The sequence below is a fragment of the Carassius gibelio genome, chromosome A13 (assembly GCF_023724105.1).
Source record: "Carassius gibelio isolate Cgi1373 ecotype wild population from Czech Republic chromosome A13, carGib1.2-hapl.c, whole genome shotgun sequence".
Taxonomy (NCBI): Eukaryota; Metazoa; Chordata; class Actinopteri; order Cypriniformes; family Cyprinidae; genus Carassius; species Carassius gibelio.
This window is the reverse complement of record NC_068383.1, coordinates 2,651,222-2,673,343: the sequence shown is the minus strand read 5'-3', so window position 1 is coordinate 2,673,343 and position 22,122 is coordinate 2,651,222. Positions and strand designations below refer to the sequence as shown.

Below are 22,122 nucleotides of genomic sequence, written 5' to 3'. Positions count from 1 at the left end.
CGCAGTTCAGGACGGCGTATGACGCACCAGTATCACGACAGACCACCGTGTTTTAAACCAGCATACAATGCTCCATTGTAGGCGCTTAAACACATCAGTGTCTGCTGGATGAACATGCTCCTTCTGTTTTCCTCCACAGGCCGGGAGAGACGCCGAGCACTATGGGAAGCCCTCAGACAGCCGGGATGCAGGAGAGATCGCACCGCGTGCCTGTGCCAGCGATGTCACCCTCAAACTCCACACTGAAAGGTGACATTTTCACTTCGGAAAATGTTTGCATGCATGCAAATTAAAGATGCATGCTAAATAGCAGTCCTGTGTGGTGCTTTACAGTGGGAACGCACTGAGGCCCGAGTCCAGCAGCCACACACAACTCCAGAAGTTCACCGTTTCTGCAGACAAGGTGCCTATTTATAACTCCACCGTTACACAAGACTTACACCATCGCTTGTGCTGTGAAAAGCTCTTCGCTGCTTTACCGCGGTTCATCTGAGAGTTCGGACTGCTCCGGAATAAACTCCTGAGAGGTTGATTGATGGGTCTTTGCTTATTGCATGAGGATCAGCTTGTGTGTGTGACTTCCAGGAATTGTTCTGGCTTGAAAACGCAGCCGGCAGCTTCTGAACCCAGTCTGTGCCGAGCAGTCAGCGGTTCAGAGGTCAGACAGGTCTTTGTTTCGCGTAGCCAGACCTTTAGACTGACAGCTGAAGGTCTGGAATTCATAGCAGCTTTCAGTTGGCAAAGACCCGCCCATGAGGCTGTTTGATTGACATGTCAAACAACCAATCACTGTTCATTTCGTTCATCGTCACATTTCTAGTTGTGAAAATGTCGCCATAATAACAGAACGGTGTGTAAACCTCTCAGATGTAAGCTATTTGAAAGATTCTGTGCCGCGAACTTTAAATGTTTCACATACTTTTGAAACTGAGAAAGCGTCACAGTTGTAAACACTACGGCCTTTTTCTTTTGTGAGGGGGTTTGTCTTTGTTTGTAAATGATAGTTATACATTATTAATTATCAATAATAATAATACAAATCTTATTACAATAATATTGTAAAATTAATCAGACTTTAAATAACATTAATGTTTTATTTGCATCAAATATTTTTATATAAATTGTTTATATTAACTAATATAGCTAATTTATTTAAAACAACACTATTTATATTATACTGATAAATATTATAAAAGTGAATATCTTTCACTTATAATTTTTTTACTAAAATTATAATTAATTTAATATTATTAATATTAATTAGAAATCAGACTTTTCAAATATGAATTTTATTTAATTGATAAATTTGAAATTAATTAGAATCGGTTTTATTTATATAAATTATATGTATAGAAAATAATATATGTATAGATAGATTGATAATAGCAATATTATAAAAAATGCATGTTATACTGATATATATTAGAATGTATTTTAATACATTAATAGTCATTAATCAATAAAAAATACTATTTTTTTTAATTACACTTTGTTTAGTATTATAATGCATTGTTTGTTATTATTATTATATGCTAAAACCTAGAATAAATATTATTAGAATTAATTAAATAGCTTACTTAAATATAATCAAACATAGTTCTAGTGAAAATATGTATTTTATTTGCATGTTTCATATTTGTGTTGTTTGTATTTTGATTATGAGAGTGTTGTGTTAGTGCTAATGTCAAACTGTAGGACTCTTTGACTGCTGCCTGTGTGTTCATGTTCTCTCCGTCTTCTCCACAGACTCTCTCCTGGCTCAAAGACAGCGTTGCGAAGGCCACTCAGATCTGCAGTTTGGCCGGGCCGAATGGTTTCGAAGCAGCCAAGAGGCGTCAGGCCTCACTGGAACAGGATATCCTGTCCAACAGAGCCAGGATAGAGCTGCTCAAGAAGGTCAGTGTTCACTGGCTTTACACAACAACTGTGCATAGATACCTGACAGACAGAACACATGTCATCTGTCCTGTCAGTTTCAAAGGGTGTCCCTCAGGGATCAGTTTTGGGACCTATTTTATTTTCGTTATACATAAATAATATTTGTGATAACATCCTTAACATTAAATATCATCTTTATGCAGATGATACTGTTATTTATTGCTTTGCGTCATCAGCTTCGCAAGCACTTCAAGGTTTACAGTCAGCATTTAATACTGTTCAGTCTCGCCTTTGTCAGCTAATGCAATTTCTGGAAATTAAACTTGACTTCAGTTGTTGTGTAAAAAAATTTAATAAATAAAGTTTAGAAGCAGCTACTTTTTCCAACAAGTATAAATGTAGTGCAGCTATTCTTTACTGCATGCTACATTTTATTAAGAATAAATCCTTTATTTTTTTTATTTTATTACTTTTCTAGTTTAAATCATAATTAAATTAAAGCAATGAAGTTGTGTATTTTATGATTTTTCTTTCTGCTTATCAGTGAAATATTGTGTGAGTTTGATACATTGTAGCAAATTAATTTGTTTGGATGGTTCGTTTCAGTGAGCTGATTCAAAAGAGTGAGTCATTTGATATGTTTTGATTTAATTACATAAAATAGTGTTTTTAGTTTTATTTTGTGGTGGTTTTGGCCATATTTTGTTGTTGTATTTTGTCTTAATGTATGTCTTCGGGATTGATGCTGTTGCCTAAACTGAAAAGTGTTTTTGTATATTAAATCCTGCTACTAATAAATATTATAAACCTTAATTATAATTAACACATTTTATAATAATTATTAATGCTCATTAATAATAAAATTCAAATCGTACTTGGTTTGACTTAATACTACTATATTTTTTATTGAATTAGCATTAATTTTATTTATACCAATTATATTTATATTAACTAATATATACGGTACACACATACATGCAAATATAATTTATTATAACAATGATATAAATGTATATTATACTAATAAATATTATAAAATATTAATATCATGTAAATAAAAAATATACCATAATGAAAATTACTATTATTAAAATTACACATTTATATTAACTAGAAATTAGACTTAAAATAAATATTATACAAATTATATTTTCATATTACAGTACATAAAATAATATGCATATTATATATTTAACAAAAATGTATGTATGAATTATTTAAAATGGTAACTCAGACCTCTTGTTTGCTTTCAGGAGGGTTACAGTCTGGTGAGGGCTCAGCATCCGGGAAGCATCAGGATCCAGGAGTTTCTGAGTCAGCTGGAGGTTCTGTGGGACGAGCTGAAGAGAAGACATGAGAGGAACGCACTGGTCCTGAAGCTCTCAGACGAGCTCAGCTACAGGGTACATATATCTGCTGTTCCCCTGAATGTTTGGAATGGTATATCGCCTAGTGTTAATAAAAGAAAATATTGTGCAGTGTATATACTGAGAAAAATATGCCATTTATTATGCCTAGAAATGCCCACATACAGTACAGCTACAGTAGAGCACACTGCATGTGCATGCAACATCAAGAGTCAACTTGCAGTGTCAATCAAAACATAATTTGACTTCTTTTCTTTTTTTTTATTACACAAAACTGTAGTAAAATGTAAAAACACTATTAGTTTACAAGATGGATTAAACATGCAACGTAATAAGGTTGTGTAACAAAAATGTAGCAGACTTCTGTTTGAAATAATGATCATTGCATTTTGCATACTGCTTCACATAAATACTGTACGGTGCATGAAGAAAATCTGTGCAATGTTTGATTATCAAATATACAATTTATTTTTGTTTTGTTGCATTTAATATTCGTTTTGAAAATGTAAAGGGGAATGCAGAAAAAAATCATTGGTTTTAGATGGAAAATGCACTTAATTATCTTGCAAATAATGTCACAATACAAAAGTTGTAAGTTGAATGCATATAATACAAACAAGCAAACAAAATGAAAGTAACATAAAAAGGGCAAAAATATATATATGTTTTATTAAATATTAGGTCATATTTGCATTCTTTCAATCTCTTTTACTCATTATTATATTGGACTGCCAAAAGGCAAAATAGTCACAAAATGTAATTTAAAATCCAGAGTAAACAAATTTTTGCCAAATGCACACAGTTTGTTAATTGTTCAGTATCGAATCATAGAATATAATATCTCACAATGCAATGGTCTGCTCTGTCTCATGAGTGTATTTGTGAGTTGTGCACTGTATAAACTGTGACAGACTCACTATTGATCACTGTGAGTTGTTTGGCTGTGATTGGCAGGTGGTGTGGATGCTGCAGTCTCTGGCCAGTCTGGAGGCGTGGTTAGAAGAGGTGGAGCTGTCCATCAAACAGCCGTCTCTGTCTGGAGACCCCGAGTCTGTGAGCGTGGCGGAGCTAGAGAGCTGCCAGCTGGAGCAGGAGCTGGAGGACAGACGTCTGGAGCTGCAGACACTCAGACAGGAAGTAGATCATCTGAGCGGTCAAAGACATCTTCACACTCAGCTGCTTCGTGCACGGCTGAAGGACGTGGAGAAGAAGTGTGTGCCACCGGTTCGACTCGGATAGATGTTGTTTGCGCTGCGGTGTTCGGATGTATGAGCATGTTTGTTTCTTTCAGGTTCAGCAGTGTGCAGATGGCACTGACCCAGCAGAGCTCAGAGCTGAAGGACACACGGATGCTCACAGACTTCCTGGAGAAGCTGGAGCTCGAGGAAAGTCACTACAGCACCCTGGGACAGGTTAGCTATGGGTTAAATTTTTCCACTTCATTTATGTTCATGCATTTGACGGATGCATTTATGCAAAGTGACTCTTATCGGAGCCAAGGTTTCGTGCATTTTCTGGGAATCAAACCCATGTATTTGTTAGCACTAGAGATCAAGTGTACCATAAGAAGATTGCATGGTTTAGTGATAACCAGAAAGGTTGCTTGTTCCAAACCACCATAGAACAACAATCCACGAGCTGCACTGTAAAAATGTCTGAATTATTGTCAGCATCATCTATGGTCCCATTCATTTCAGTTTCCATAATATATATTTATGTTGGATTAGTATTATTATTGCTATAAATAATACTTTTAAAATAATATAAAAATATTTTAATAATTTGCATTAATCATAATATATAAATTTGATATACATATGAATTAATATTATATTATTTTATTTAATTAACATATAACTATTTACTGTGTACTTATAAAACTTATGAACTAAAATGATAATGTTATTATTATATTACACTGATGAATCTATTTTTAAAAATAATAATTTAATAATGTAATAATCAGTAATCGTGTGCATGTGCTGTGTATTGTTATTATTATTAGTAATTTCTGTGATTTCTACCCATTTTTATGAGTTTTCAGAGTTTTCAGCTCAAAGCCAAAACAATTCAGATTTTATTTCATAATGACATTCAGAATAAGTGAAGAAGTGCAATGAAATCTGAAGTAGACATGCAATACTGATTTGAGTTTAAATGATTGTATTATATGAGATCAAAGAGATTATGGAGTGATATGAGACATCAAACTAGCACAGCTGTGTTGGAAAGAAACAGTTCATTATACAGTCAAGTGCCATTAAACAGAAATATGTGATCAGCATGGCAGGATCGACCAATCAGAATCAAGTATTCCAGAGAGCTGGTTTATTCATTGTTGAACTGTGTTCCTCCAGCCGCTGTGCAGTGAGCTTGACTCTGGACCGTCTCTTTTGGGCTTGCCGGTGAAAGGACATGATGAGCCCCTGATGGAAGCCATTGGGAACCCTGTGAAGGAGCTCAGAGAAGCCGTTGAGATGCTTAATGACACGATGCGGGAGCGGGGCAGCTCGCAGTCACATGACCAGAGCATCCAGGAGCTGCTCGCCAGGGTGAGTAGAGTCACATTAACGTTTGTTTGTGTTGAGGCAGACCTGACATTCATTATTCTCCGTCCTATTCATCTCTGCCTCGTTTCCCAGCATGCCATAGTGTCGGCGCGCATGGAGCAGTGTCTGCAGCGCTGTGCCGAACTCGCCGTAGATGTGCTGGAGATGGAGAGTGAGATGGCAGTGAGATGTGAGCCGGATCGCTGCGGTCTCGATGACCTGCAGGAGTACCAGGACCAGCTGGAGGTACGGGTTCTGCTAGAGAAGAATGTGTTTAGAGTTTAGGGTGAATGTCACGAAACCTAAGCTCATACAGACCGGTAAATTATTAGGCAGTGCTACATTATTTTTATGACAGTTAAAGCTATTTTCTCCTAACAATCTTGCTGCTGTAATGCAAAAAATAATAAAAATAATAATAATAATAATAATAAAAGAAAAATAATTAAATTAAATTGAAAAATATTTATAAATAATTGTATTGTTGTTGTTCTGCCCTCAATGTATCTTTTTTAATACAGATTATTTTTACAGCATTTTCAGGAAAATACTCACATTAAAATAATTACAAATATAAATATATTATATAATTTTATAAGATTGTGTATTATTTTATTATTTTGTAAAAAATTTAATTATTGTTTATTATTATTATTGTTATATATTATTGTGATTATCATGCTGTGATTATTTTCATGACCGTTAAGTAACAAAAAAAATACATCTTATTATTATAAATATTATTATTGCATTTATTTCCATGACAATTAAGTTATAAAAATAAGAATTAATTACAAGAAATGAAAAAGATATAATTATATTTATTAATAATAATATTTATTATTATTATCATCATTATTAATTAGTAGTAGTCGTAGTAGTATTGAAAAACAAACAAAAAAACAACAACATTTTTTTACATTTAAAATAAAATTCATGGTGGTAAAAACTGAGCTGATTTTATTCATGCAGATTTTTGTTGTGAAATGTTACCTGGACATGCTCTCATGTGATTCACCCTTTTGTGGGGTTGTTGTTTTATTTATATATATTTTTTAAAGTAAGACAGCAACCCAGTGTTTTATACACAATAACACGTCCGAAGCATTGACCAGTGAAAGCGCTCTGAGAACAGGAAGCATCTTGTTTGCCGTGACCTCCTGGTGTTGATCTAATGGAAACGTCTTTCTCCCACCTCTTGTGATGAATTTGTTTTAGCACATTGTTTCTAGAATCTGTTTCCTGTTGTGGTTGAAGCTGGACATCCACCGAGGCTCAGCCAGACCCTTGTTTTGTTCGATAATGAAGTGAGCCCACACATGCCTTTATTATCCACACAGGACTCCATTGTGTTCAGGTTTTTGGCGTTTATGATGTGTATTTGTATGTGTCGGTTGATTCATTTGAGACCACAGCATTGTGTGGGTGCGTTACAATGCAATAATACCTCGATGGCGTGCAAACGTAAACACATCTTTCAGGAAACCCCAAAAATAGTTTGATGCTCATGCACAAAGCATCTGACAATCTCTGTTTTGCAGGCGCCGGACTGAAACACAGAGCGGCTTGATTCTTATTAACACTTTTAATTACCTTCAGAAACTCTGTCAGCGATGCCAGCAATGCATATGTAAAGCATTTAGTTAAAAGATTTAAAGCACTGAAAGTTCAAAACCGTACGAGTTTGCACAGTTTGCATAGGGTTAATGCTGCGAAACGCACTAGTTGGATTCTAGTATGCAATTGTGAACTTAAACCTAGACGTGTTTTCTTCGTCCAGGCTGAATTCGGGGTCTTGAAGGAGGAGGTCGAGGCCTTGGTGAGTCTGGCGAGGCGTTTGTCAGACGTGTGTCCGGAGAGGATGACCGCTGTAGGGAATGAGATTCAGACCAGCCTGAACGTCTGGGACGAGCTCGGCACAAGTGTGACTGAAAACAAGAAGAGACTCCTGCAGTTCAGACATCTGCGGTATTTCTTAAGGAACTATCTGGCAATGATGTAAGTCAGTGATAAAACGATTAAATGAGACCTCATTTTATTTCTCATTTTGTTAAAGATTGACATCACAAGAACATGTACAAATCATGCCCCTTCCATTTTTATTTTTTAAATAAATTAAAAAAAATAAAATAAATTGGACCATTGGACATTTTTTGCATTACAATATTTTCATGACATATATTGTGACAGTTCTCCCTAAATTTTGATTATTTGTGTTATCACACATTAATAATAAATAGAAAGTAGTAGATCATTTAAAATAAAAAAACAACTAAATTTACTGTATGTAATACACACACACACGCACACGCACACACACACACACACACACACACACACACACACACACACACACATATATATACATACATGCTTACCATATATAAAAGTCATTTTAATTCCTTTGTAATTTTTTATCATAAATTGTAATTTATAAATATAATTTTTTTTTCACTATTTTTGTGACAGTTAAGCAGGTTTCTGTTTCAGTTTGTTTTACTGTAATGTGCCCAGACAATGCAATAGTGCAAGTAAAAAAAAAACTTAATTTAAACCAGCATAAATTAAAACTAGATCAAAAACTACCATAAATGGTAAATACTTAATATGTATTTATTTACCGTATTTTTCGGACTATACGTCACACCTGAGTATAACTCGCATCAGTCAAAAAATATGTCATGATGAGGAAAAAAACATATATAAGTCGCATTTATTAAGAACCAAGAGAAAACATTACCGTCTCCAGCCACCAGAGGGCGCTCTATGTCTTCAGTGTAGACTACAGGAGAACTGAGCAGCATAGAGCGCCCTCTGGCGGCTGGAGACGGTAATGTTTTCTCTTAGTTCATTTCTCTTGGTTCATGTCAAATTAATTTTGATAAATTATTCACACCTGACTATAAGTCGCAACTTATAGTCCCGAAAAAACTGTATTTTTATCTTTTTTTTTTTTTTTTTAATTAGGAAATACAGTATAATGGACACATTACAGTAATGCAAATTTGAGGGAAACTTGCTTAATTGTCATGAAAATAATGGCATAAATAAATAAAAAATCACGAAGGTCCTTGAAGGTGAAATGTGAGCTGCACATGTTTTCGGTGTGTAATTCACCAGGAATGTTCTATGAATATAATTTGCAGAGCTAATGTTTGATTTATTGATGGGAGACGTCTGTTCACATGGTGTTCTCTTAATGTGTTTGGAGAAACGTCTGGAAAGCGTCATCTTGAGCTTGTGTATTGGCCTGAAGCGCTTGTCTTCACCTCTCTTCTCTCCCACAGCTCTTGGACGGAAGACACCCGCTCCTGTATTTTCTCCGAAAGTGCTCTGCGTCAAAGCCGAGAGAACCAGGAGCCTCTGGTTGAGGTTCTGGATCGGCAGATAGAGCAGAAGTTCGAGGAGTTTGATCAGCTCGCTGTGGCTGGACAAAAACTGTTTGACGATGAGCATCACCTCAACAAGATGGTAGACAGTCACAAATAAGCTTTCTTTACATTTCCCCTTGATTTACTCCCCCTCAAGCCATCCTAAGTGTATATTACTTTATTCTTTCAGATGAAACAAACATATTAAATGTAAAAATTATATTAAAACATTTTCCTGCTCTTCCATGTTTTATAATGGCTGTAAATGAGTGTTGATATTCAATAGTCCAAAAGAAGTGCAATAAAGTGCATCCATCCTTCATAAAAAGTGTCCCACTTGGCTCCGAAGGGTTAATAAAGGCCTCATGAAGCAAATCCATGGGTTTTTGTAATAAAAAATTCCATATTTAAAACTTAATTAAACTGTAAACTCTAGCTATTATAATTAATTTTAATTATTAATTTATAACTATTATCAATTAAAATTACCCGTCCCTACCCAGAGTCCTATGGAGCATTTTTTATGATGTATGGATGCACTTTTATTGGTCATCAATTGTACTATTGTAAAATAACACCCATTCACTGCCATTATAAATCTTATATATTATAAAGGATATTTTTTTATATATACTGTACCTTTAAAAGAAAGTCATATACACCTAGGATGCCTTGAGGGTAAATGAGAGTGGTTTCTGAACTATCCCTTTAATATCTGCTTCAGTTGCTTCTGGGATGACTGAACATTAAAACGGTTTGTTTATTATGTGTTGTGTAGATCATAGAGAGGATGGAGGAGCTGAGGTGCATGCTGGGATGGATCCTGGTCCACTGGAGGGCTCAGAAGGATCAGCTGTTGAGCAGACAGAAAGCTGAAGAAGCTCAGACAGACGCTATTTACTCTGAGACCATGGTCTGCAGCCCGCAAACACAGGTAGAACCCATTCATTTGGGAACTTATCCCTCTTTGGATCAGTCAATCAATCAATCAGCCATGGTGCACAAATTAAAAACTGATTGGACTGTATAATTCACTTCATCACTCCTGTTGTACATACAATTGTAAAGAAACATCAAATTGATGAGTAGTTGATTGATCAAACTGATGATGGAAAATGTTCTGATTTATCTTAAATAATATCTGTATCGATCAATAAATATCTTACAGTAAAGAGATACTGTAAAGCAGTGATTTTTCAATTTACATTAGCATATACCAAATGTAAAAGTAGCAATACTTCACCATTTTATAAATTAATTTGTTTTGCATCAGTTTATATTAAATGCAGCAAATGCTACTAAATGTATAAATGCAATGTCATTGCAAACCATCTTAATGCTCCTGAAATCCTTGACCATTTTCATGAGATCAACCCAAAAAAATAAAATTAAAAAAGAATAATATATTAATAAATAAATGTTTTTTTTTAAATAAAAAACCTAATCTTTAAGATTTTTATAATTCCACTTATTTTCAGTCTAATAATTTTTGTATTGCATTATTATTTTTTTGTTTTAAAGTTACAAAATACTGCAAATGCAGTGATTGTTTTATATTTAAATCAGCATGTATTAAATGAACGGTACTAAATGTAGAAACAATCACAATGCAAACAAACTTTACTATTTTATTAATATAGAATAAAATATAGAGTATAATACAGTTTTTTGTTGTTGCTTTTTTAGTAATGGGAAATTGATGTGCTTAATTGTCAAATAATGTCACAATGCAAGCAATCTTAAAAGTCCTAAAATACGATATGTTTTTGTCTCTATTTAAAACATATTTTTTCTTTCCATCTTGTGTTATGAAAAGTGACCTGAAAATCCTTGACAGTTTTCGTAAGATCGACCCAAAGATGCAGTCTCCTCACCTTTTGCCATTTTTCAGGTGGAAACCTCACCCGAGGCTTCTCAGAAGAAAACCGAAAGCCTCACAAGTGCTCCCCCTGGTGACATGGAGGACCGTTTGCAGCACGATTATGGATACGAGGTGATGAAGGGTGTCAGTCCTAAGGGAAGCGATGATAGTGGTCATTTAGAGAGGCCAGACTCGCCGTACCTGGTGTTAAAGGAACCCAGTCCTTCAGCTTTAGGAGGCACTGTCAACCTCATCCTCAGCTTCAGTAACTCTGGAGACACACAAATCCAGGTGCAAGAGCCTGGGAGGGAAGGTGGCGTGCCGGTGCTTGAACCTGTGCACAGGGTGAGAATGATTAAAAATCACTCTGTGTTATATCCCTCTCAGCCTTCTTACATTTTGCTTCTCTTTCCTCAAAAACACCCTTCTCTGTTTTGTTTGTACCTTCCCCTTCAGCCTGCTGAGTCTCACTCTTCTGCCTGTAAATGTTTTTGGAAGCTCTGCCAGGGGCTTTTTGGTAGTTTAAAGCGAAATAAAAGATTTATCGACACAGTGCAGAAGAGGTAAATATAGTTGATCAGTAGCTCTGCACGAGTGAACAGAAACATGGTACTTGTGTGCAGTGCTGGGTATTAACTGATTACATGTAATCTGGATTCCCAAAATTAAGTACTTGTAGTTCGATTATATTACCTTTTAAAATACTCATAATCAGACTACAGTTACTTTCTATTGATTACATAGTAATCACACACTATATTCATAAATATTTCCATCATTTAAATGTTCCTTTCTAAGGTTTTGTTGACATTTACACAAAGTCCAGTCATTAGTCAGATGGCTATAATTACACAGAAAACTGATGCCAAATATTTGACCACTGGATTTTCAAAAAACTGGTGTTTTCTCAACATCCCAACATTGTATCAACTACTGATTAAACAAATTATATTTTTTCAATCATCACTGATTTATTTAACCATGTATTAATATGTCTTTGGAAGGCTTTTGTCTTTCAAACACCATTATTTTAAAATTATTTATGTAAATGTAACATTTTTATGATGTAATTAATTATTAGTTCCTTCACAAACTCCAGTTTGGGAAACTTTGACATAATGTAACATGATAAAAAAAAAACGAATAAAATATATTTTCTTTCTCTTCATATTTTTATATCAATATTTTACAAGATTATTCTATTTGAATCAATGTGATAAACAAGTTAGGTCAAAAGTATGGAAGTCCGTTTTCCCGTACTCATGACATTTTTCTCAGAATTGTGAGAAATAAACTCACAACTGCGAGATATTAAGTCAGAATTGCATTTGTATATTGCGATTCTGAGTTTTTTTCTTATGCTGTAAATGCATGTTTTAAACTCGCAATTGCAAGTAATAAAGTTAGAATTACGTGATATAAATTCACAATTGTAATAAAGTCAAAATTGCATGTTTTTATCTCACAATTTTCCCTCCTAATTGTGTGATATAAATTCTCAAATGCAAATAAAAAATAAATAAAGTCAGAATTGTTTTTTTCTCAAAATTGCAAGTTTATATGACTCAATACGGAGAAAAAAACTCTGAATTGTGAGTTTTATTTAGTGGTGTCAACAGGCTTCCATACAAAAGTGATCTAAAAGTAATCAAAAAGTAGTCTGATTATAATACCTAAAATATAAAAATAACATTTTTGTCATGCAATTTGGAATCAGTAACTACAATTTGTAAGTAATCTTCCCAGCACTACTTGTGTGTGTCTGCATGAGGACTGTAGTGTGATGGACTGACTAACATCACGATCTCGAAACATCTCAGTGTATTTTTTTTGGTCACTAAAGCATTGCAGTAAATCTCATAATCATTGTCTAATCATATGCTACTCTCAAAAGTTGCCATTGGCCTGATCATTTATTTACACCGTGGTTGGAAAGAGAAAGAGACGGAAGAGGGGTCACTGTGGTTAAGTGGAGATTACTAACAGCTATGGCCAGGTAATGCCAGGATGTAATGCCAGGATGAGAAAATCTTCAAAATACACATATAAAGCCTCGTTTCAAACACTCTGGTTGTTTACAAAATTGTCTTTGGGAACATTTTTAGGGAACAAGTAATTGCAGCAAAAATAAAAAGCATGTGTTTCTTGGAACGGTTACAGAAGTTTACAAATATAGTAGCATTTAGTAGCCTTAAATGGATTTGCAATATTCTTGGGGCTTTTATTATGCCATTAGGGTCTGTGAAGTGGAGTATTAGATGTGAAGTACGTATTAGAAGTTATTTGGGAAATTTTGGCCATTGCTGTAGGTTTTTCAGCTCTCATGTAATCCAGTAGATTTTTTGGAAAACATCAGGAAGATTAGCGCTTGTGGGAAAGTGTCTGCTGTCATATTGTATAAATTCAAATGCATTATGATATCTGTCAGCAGGATTTTTTATTTTGTGCCCCTTTAGCTTTTAGCATATATTGAGTCACCACTTACAAATGAGACCCTAGAGATCAGAGTGTAATCACACAAAGTCAAAGTCAAAGCATTATTTTGCGCCTATACAATAGCTTTGCGTGAGGAACAGAGCAAACTTCTAGTATTTTCTCTAGTGTTGCCCCCCTAATAGCCTAGAAGAGGCTTAGTCAACCTAAAGGTTTTTAGTCAGTCACAGAAAAACTGTACGTGAAGAACAAATTGTTAATGGCTGGTCCTTGAGTTAATGACAGTAAATCCATGAAGGAAATCCACACCTCCATTTAACATTCATCAACCTCAAATATGGCTTTTGAAAGTAAAACATGAAAGTAGTAGCACATTAAATTAGGTAAATGTGCACTTTTAGTCACTTATCGAAGTGTTTGTGTGAAGTGTAGAAGCTGTTAGCTCACTTTTTGCATTTCTCCTGAAAACATCTTAAAAATTACTGTCAATTTTGCCCTTGCAGATAAGAGCAATACATCATTCGAGACTGTAAAGGGTCTACTTTTATTTTCTGTACACTCAGAAAAACGTCTGTACTTCTGTACAGTATCAACAAAATGTTGTGCTTTTGTAAAATAAAGAAAACAATCAAGATGCATTTTTTTTGCCATCTCCATGAACTAGAGTTCATCACAAAAATGAACTGAAACTAAGCGTATAGGCTACTGTCTCACAAACATGAGAAATATATCTATAGAAAGATCGAAACATCTACTTTTGAATGAACCAATTAAAAACAAATACTCTCCGATTATATAAACCTTATGAAAGGTGCTTTTTTTCTCTAAAGGCACACCATTGTACTGTGGAGATGGCGATTATTTGACTACTGCCTTTAGTGAATTACTACAAGTCAAATCTTTAGTTAAGGGCAACTCTACGTGTAACTCTTTAAGCTCTTGCTCCATCATGATAAGTCAGAAAGCAGCAGAGGCCAGGGGTCTTTATTAGATCTGAAAATTTGCTGCAAATCGGTTGTTTTAACCAGATATGCATGTAGGAAGACAATGACAAAGGAAGCAGATGATAAGAGAGGTGAAAAGATTCATGCAGTGGGGTTTTTCACTCTTACGTAAGCTCTCATTCATGAAAGCCGTGCGGTGCTGAGATGTGACCTCACCCTTTGCTCCCCATGATCGCTGAGTTTTGAAATCGCTCCCAGCAGGAGTGAGGGGTGCTGGAGAATTTGGTGTGAACTTTCTAGAAGGCCCTTCTGACTTCTCTGTGTGATTTATGATCTGGGGCTGCCAAAGCAACACAAGATTAGTCACAGGGTGAAAGGTCAAGCCATTACAGCTGTGTATGACGACATGTTTAAGGGCAGATGGCTCTTATTAAGTGTGCTTGTGTAGCATTGCTATTGTTCTTTTGTTAATGTTGTTCTCATGTACAGTAAATCTAATGTTTTTGCTTAATTAGTGATGTTTGCTTAGGTTTGGTGTGGCTTTTTGATGTAAGCAACCACTCAGAATCACGTAGCAACACCCTTACAACCATCTAGAATATTAATCACATAGCAACTCCTTAGCAACCACCCAGACCACCTCCGCGATCCCATAGCTGTACACTAAAAAAACACTCAGAATACCTTAGCAGCTGCATAGTTACACCCTGGCAACTACTCAGAACATCCTAGTAACAGCATAGCAACTCCCTAGCAACTATCTAGAACACCTTTGCAATTACATAGCAACACACTTAAAGCCAATCACAATAGCTTGACAACTGTCCAGAATACCTTAGCAATAGCATAGCAATTTCCTAGCAATCAAATATAACATCTTAGCATAGCAACACACTAAAACCATTTAAAACACAACCATGAAGTATGGCCTGGCAACTACCCAGAGTCCCATAGCAACACCCTGGCAACCACCTGGTACAGCTTAGAGATCTCGTTGCCCTGACAAGTATACAGAACACCTTAGCAAATTAGCAATAATATAGCAACACTCTGAACACATTACCAACTGCTTAGTGACATGCTGGCAACTAGGCAAAAACACATTGGCAACAACATAGCAACACCCTAGCAACCACTTAGAACATCTTACCAACAGCATAGCAACACACAGAAACATAGAACACCTTAGCAACTGCATAGTAATGCCCTGGCAATGACCCAGAACACCCATAGCAACACAATAAACATAACCTTACAATACATTGGTAACCACATAGTATGTAGCGACAGCATAGCAGCACCATGGCAAACATCTACAACATCCTGGCAGTGTCGTGGCAAGTTTTGCATCATTTTTCTTCACACAATGCAAGAAAATTTTATTTTTTTCCCATAACAAATGTGAATTCCTGCTGCTTGACGAAACAGTGAAGGAAAAGATGTTTCAGCCAGAGACTCACAGAAGTGCTATGTTCAGATACTAAAACACTTATTTACATAAATGGTTATACAAATAATAATGTTTCAGTGTTTGAATTGTGGATTAAACTGGCCATAAAAAGTATTTGGACACTTAAGTCACACTTAAATATGAATGTCATTACATAAGATAACAACATGCCAAACCAAGCCACATTTATAATCAAGATTACATAAGCACACTTGCAAGGTCCAAAATGAAGACACTTTGTGGTTGTGAAATGATTGATAGTTAATGTGATGAACTACACCTGTGTGAACTGTATTTAAGGATAACTGACTTCATGTATGCGTTAATTCAGTTCAATTCAAGTTTATTTCTATAGCACTTATCACGATGCAAATTGTTCCAAAGCAACTTTACAGAAATTCAAGTTTCTACAATATATTTAGTAGTAGCATATCAGTGTTCAATGTCAGTTAATTTACACATGGCAGAAATGTACGGAAAAATCCATTAAAGATGTAATCCAATAGATGATGAACACTATTCATTAAAAATTACAGCAATGCTTATTTGCAGATGCCACTTCATTGTATATTTTGTTTTGCAATGCAATGACATTCGCTCATTTTTATGTGTGATCTAACTACCTAAATGCTTTTTAGGAACATTGTTCATCAGATAAGTAGCATGACGAATCTTTGAAGGGTGAACTTTGGATTGAAGTGTGATACTTATGCATGCTAACCGCTTTATGCATGGAAGAAAAAAGGCGATAACACTCTAAAACAATTTTATCCTTGTGTTTTAGGTAAGTACCTACATGCATGTTACAGAAAACAACACAGCAGTGTATGAGAGTATGACGCCTCCCCAAGACAAATCCCAGAGGCCCTCTTCCTCCTCACCCAGGACGTCCCTGTATGCTTCCTCCTCCCCTTGCACCTCTCCGTACTCCTCGTCCTCCATCGAAGACACCATTCAGCAGACCAACAACCTCCTGGAAACGAACAGCAATATCTCAATCTTTAGCAGCCTAAATAGGACAGACTCTTATCACCAGGACCCTCAGGTTGATCGTCCGACAGCTCTGAGCACCTTTAAAACATCACGCTCACCTCCAACACAAAAAGTAGAGTTCAAACAAATTCCCACAGATGAAGTAACCCTCAAGATTGATTGTAAAGACTCCAAAAAGATCAGCTTTGACACTGTATCATTTACTGAAGATGAATTTCCTTCTCCACCTTCTCCAGTTGTTGAAGACATCCCACTTGAGGAGAATCGTCCCTCATTACTCAGTGATCTGACCAATATCCAACAGAAACACCTGTCTGGGATCAGTATTGTGACCAAAGAAGGGTTAGTTAGTTGGGAGGCTAATGAAATTCAACTTGACAGCAAAGAGAACTATGTAAGCCCACCAGAAGATGCTAGCCAAGAGATAGCCAACCCCAACTCAACTATGGCAGAGATTCATGTATGTCCCAGTGTCCATACAATGGTTCACAATCTTAATGGACACATGTACCATAGGCCAGGGAAATCCTCCAGCACTCCCAGCCATGCATCTCATGTGGTGTTGAACTTCAGAGCTAATGGAAGAGAGGACTCGGTGGACTCTGGTCACTCCAGCTCTGGAAGCTTCCAGTTATGTGCTGAGGGTCCATACGTGGACTCCTCAGATTGTCCAGTGCCTCAGAGGACCATTGGGAAGGTACCACCCCAGGATGCAGGAGTCTCCAACAAGAAGTTATCCAAGGACAAGAGCATTACCTCATCCATCGATGTTGATGATCCAGTTCATCCTGACCATCAACAGTTTGAGCAGGAAGAAGAGGAGCTGGAGGACATCTGGAACCACACGAACAGCTACCGAGAGAGTCTAAACTCTGACATCATTTATAATGGTTACCAGGCCACCTCTTCGTCAGACCAGCTCAGGGAACCCTCACCCAAAGAACAAGCAGTGTTTTTCAGGAAGTTGGTCATGTCCTCCGCACCCAACCTTCTTGTGGCAGAGTTCAGACTGCCACCATCCATCCAGACTATGGTGGGTTCTGGGAAGCAGCAGAACCCAAGGGAAGAGGACCCAAGGCAAATTCTGGATGAAGGGGACAGGAGGTCTTGGGCTGCGTTCACACATCAGGAAAATGTTTACAAACATGTTGCTAATATTGAAACTGCTTCAGATATTGTGAAAATACCTGAAATAGAGGACCAACAAAAGTATATCTACCATTATAAAGAGGAGGAGGAGGAGGAGGATGAGAAGGAAACAGAGTTTCTGAAGGTGAGGTCTACAATTTGGCTGTCAAAATCAGTTTGTTGTTATTTAGGACTGTTTAAGTCAGGGGTGTCCAACCCTGCTCCTGGAGGGCCACTGTCCTCTAGAGTTTAGCTCCAACCCAAATTAAACACCTGAACTAGCTTATCAAGTCTTACTAGGCTTACTAGAAACTTCCAGGCAGGTGTTTTGAGGCAAGTTGAAGCTTAACTCTGTAGGACAGTACAGAGTTAATCCAAGTCCTGTTCCTGGATGTCCAATGTCCTGTAGATTTTAGCTTCAATCCAACACACCTTAACCAAGGAACTTAAGGTCCCAACATTTACTAGAAACTTCCAGGGAGGTGTGTTGGGTCCAGTTGGAGCTAAACTCTGCAGGACGGTGGCCCTCCAGGATTGGACACCAGTGATTTAAGTAGCTGACTTATGCTGCCTTCAACAAGTGTCAGAATGATATTTGTGAGATGCCCGCTCATGAGCGCCAACACAGTATTGTATTTAGTGGGAGGCTAAGGAAGCCCTTATGAGTTACAAAGCTTGTCAGTGAAAGAATAATGGTGAATACCTTACATTTCCCATCGTTTTCTGTGGGAGCATATATGCTCTACACTATGTAGCATTTGCATTAAATGGTTGAAGGGTTCTATAAGCAAGTCTGTGCCTTCAAATTAAGTTGTGGCCAGCAATTCATATAATTTTGCCCATTGCTGTAGTTCTGATCAGTGCACATGCAATCTGTTTTTGTCATGGTAATTAACGAATTGCTGTGTTTTCTCTCTCTGCAGGACCAGTCCATGAGCCTCCTGTCTGTTCATATGGGATTGGATGGGACCATTGACAATGATATCCAGGTACACAAAGTATAATTGCAGACCATACCAGAACAGAGAGTATATGCTGTAACGTTTTTCAGAATGCTGAGGAATAAAAGACATTATTGTATCTCACCATATCAAGGTTTTTGACCTTTCTTTTTCAGAGTGGAAGACAAGAACCGGAACTGGTGTCTATGGAGGGTACACTGGAAAGGAAACACAAACTACTACTGGGTGGAAAGAAGGTAAATATCACAATTACAGATATTTGCTTGACCCAAACCAAAACAATTGAGCATTTTGTGTCTCATGCCTCATGATTTTACCTGCAGGCTACTGTGGTAAATGTCAGACTATGTTGTTTAGTGCATTTTCGGTTGGTCTTTATGTAACCACTAAAATGTTCTGTTTCAGGCACCATGCAGGGCATGGGACTCCTATCATGCTGTGCTTTACAAACAAACAATATGTTTCTATCAGGACAAGAAAGATACACTCAAGGTAAGCTCGAAGACTTCATGTTCTGGCTTTGCTAACAAGCAGAATACTTTCTGTTCCTTTATTGCAAACAGACATCATTAGTTGCATTGCAAGGTTGATCTGTGATTAAATTGTGATTGAATTACGTTTATGGCAGTCTTAAAGCATCTAAGGGTAAGATTTTGCCAAAATGACTCTATATTTGTACACATAGAGCTGTGTGACCAGCCCTCCTCTGAACCTAATTGGAGCAGTGTGTGAACCGTCGCCAGAGTACACCAAAAAACCCAACTGCTTTTGCTTGAGGTAAATGACCAACAACTAAAGGACGTCTCATGTTTGTTTCAGTTAGAGATGAAAGGAGTTGTTTCAATCGTTTTCACCTGCACAGGTTCAGTTGAAGGACTTTGTTTAACCATTTTCTCACAGATTGCGTGATGGATCTAAGTATCTCCTCAGTGCCTCGTCCCGATTTATGATGAAGAAGTGGATCCTCAGAATCCAAGAACACATTGGTAGTATACTATTAACTGTCTCCGTTGTTAACAAGTTTTCCATGCTGCATTTTACGACCACAGTCATGTTCACATGAAATCCTATCTCTACAGCGTCTAGCGATTCTGTAGTGAACAGATCAACATGTCATGGGTCTTCAGCTTCAGCGACGCTCCCTAGACATTCTCCTGCTATCACCGGCTGTCAGTGTGGAGATAAATGTCACTGCCCCATGAGAAATGATGTCACCGCCACCGTTTTAACACAGAGTCAGCTCGCCTCAGGCCGAAGCAAAGAGATGATGGTCCGCACCAATGACGGACTGCTGATCCATCACAGGCATCAGGATCTGTTGCTCCCCTCGTTCTCAGATGCAGGTCATTGTGGTAAGAAACTGTGAGGTTAATGAAGTTCACTGAACTAAGGAAACAGTAAGGATAGTTTTTTTTCCTGAAACTAGCTATTTTTTTACTAACAATTTATTTAATTTAATTTTTTTATATTCTATTTGGGGAGTTTTTAGAATTGGTTCGGTTCTCATAAATAAAATGATTGGGGAAAAATATATTAAAGGCTTCTGAAATTTGTATTATTTACATTTTATGAATGTATGAATTCATATCATGAATATTTTATTACTATTTAAATCCAATAAATGTAGTTTTGGTGGAAATTATATATATATATTTATTTATTTATTGCAGTAGTTTTAATATTTAATGCTGCTGTTCATTACTATCATGACAAATTTATATAAATTAGGCTCATTTAAATAAATGACTCTAGTTTATAGTCGTATTTTATAATCCCTTATAGCTCGGAGTATTTAATTTATAATAATTGTGTATAAATATGTGGTTAACTATTTAAATTGCTTTAAATTGCAGTAAAATAAATAAAGTTCATAACTAAATAAAAATTATTAAAATAAATATCAGTAATGTCTTAATCAGTATTTGGCCTTGTTGTCCAGTAAATAAATATTTAAATATATAATTTATCTTAAGTATGCTATTATAATGAATTTGAAAGTATACTTGAGACAAGTTTAGCTCACAACACTGTCAACTAATGCAAATAATAAATAAATAATATGCAAGACAAAAGTTTGAGCATCCAAAAGAGGGCAGGAGAGGACTCTGGTACTGAGCAGAGCTTCATGCAGACATTATGAGGCATGGTCACATCTGTTCGCCGTCAGCAGCTTTCTATTTCGGGAGAAGCATTTCTATTCCGCTCTCTGGATTTTGTCATTTCCACCTTGGTCACATAATTTCTCACCTCCAGTACTTTGTTACTCACTTGCACTGTCTGCCCTTGTGCCACAGAGGTTGAATGATTCATTTTCTTTCCTCTCTGTAGAGCATGAGTTTGACTCTAACGGCGAATCTCGGAGACAGAAACTGTCCTCTACGTCCAGCGTTCAGGGCTGGACCCACGAAAAGAGACGCTCACACTCCTTTACCTCAGGTATTAAAGCCTATTAAATCTGTTTTATACTTTTTTTATTTTTCGTTTTATTTGTTCTGGAGTTTGTTTTAATGATTAAATTTAATCTGAGTAATCAAACAGCATGAAAGCATGAAACTTGTATAACTGAATAATAAGTTTAAGAAAAATAATTTTTTAGGGTCATATGTAGTGTTTTATTTTGTTCCCCCAAATTCCACTCAATTAACCCCCTACATTCCATTTTTTACCCAAATTCACTTTTTTTTCTGTACATTTTTTTGGATTCCGTTTAGTAATCAAAAAGCATGTAATTAATTGAAATCATGAAACGTATAAAAAATCAACAATTTATTGCAAGTTTAAAAAAATTTTTTTATGGCCCTATGAAATACATTTTATAATTGGGTTTTATTTTCCTTAAATTCCATTTTCAGTTTGAATGTTTTTGGAATCAATTTTAATGTTTTAAGTTTTAATAATCAAAAAGCATGACTAATCAGTTGAATTCATAAAACTTTTGCAACTTTTAAGTTAACTTTATAGTTTAAAAACTGCTGTAATCAAATGGAGGCATAAAACTGTAAAAATGTAATCAGGTTGCAAATTAAACAATGCTTTTGGGTTTTTTGGCAGTGGAGGTTTACTGTTCAAACCAAAACATGGAAGAAAAATTTTTATTTCTTTAAAAAGTTTTATTATTATTAGTAGTAGTAGTAGTATTGCTGTTGCAATTCAATTCAGCGTACAGTCCTACTTTTGATTTATTCA

At 36.1% G+C, this 22,122-nt stretch overlaps 1 protein-coding gene across 5 annotated transcripts in view; it reads left to right on the top strand.

Moving 5' to 3' along the window:
* LOC128025875 (uncharacterized) overlaps window positions 1-22,122 on the top strand; it is a 50,664-nt gene that overhangs the window by 25,050 nt on the left and 3,492 nt on the right. For 2 of the 5 annotated variants that reach the window (XM_052612454.1, XM_052612452.1), the window contains exons 11-30: window positions 140-249; window positions 334-403; window positions 1,747-1,896; window positions 3,132-3,281; window positions 4,200-4,456; window positions 4,537-4,657; window positions 5,603-5,797; window positions 5,888-6,040; window positions 7,575-7,792; window positions 9,082-9,265; window positions 9,944-10,099; window positions 11,057-11,371; window positions 16,638-18,119; window positions 18,898-18,963; window positions 19,092-19,172; window positions 19,342-19,428; window positions 19,622-19,713; window positions 19,837-19,922; window positions 20,016-20,288; window positions 21,265-21,372. In XM_052612454.1, the coding sequence (XP_052468414.1) occupies window positions 140-249; window positions 334-403; window positions 1,747-1,896; window positions 3,132-3,281; window positions 4,200-4,456; window positions 4,537-4,657; window positions 5,603-5,797; window positions 5,888-6,040; window positions 7,575-7,792; window positions 9,082-9,265; window positions 9,944-10,099; window positions 11,057-11,371; window positions 16,638-18,119; window positions 18,898-18,963; window positions 19,092-19,172; window positions 19,342-19,428; window positions 19,622-19,713; window positions 19,837-19,922; window positions 20,016-20,288; window positions 21,265-21,372 (4,354 nt within the window). The remainder of the gene's footprint in view (window positions 1-139; window positions 250-333; window positions 404-1,746; window positions 1,897-3,131; window positions 3,282-4,199; window positions 4,457-4,536; window positions 4,658-5,602; window positions 5,798-5,887; window positions 6,041-7,574; window positions 7,793-9,081; window positions 9,266-9,943; window positions 10,100-11,056; window positions 11,372-16,637; window positions 18,120-18,897; window positions 18,964-19,091; window positions 19,173-19,341; window positions 19,429-19,621; window positions 19,714-19,836; window positions 19,923-20,015; window positions 20,289-21,264; window positions 21,373-22,122) is intronic. The other 3 variants (XM_052612455.1, XM_052612456.1, XM_052612457.1) reach the window with 3 other exon arrangements.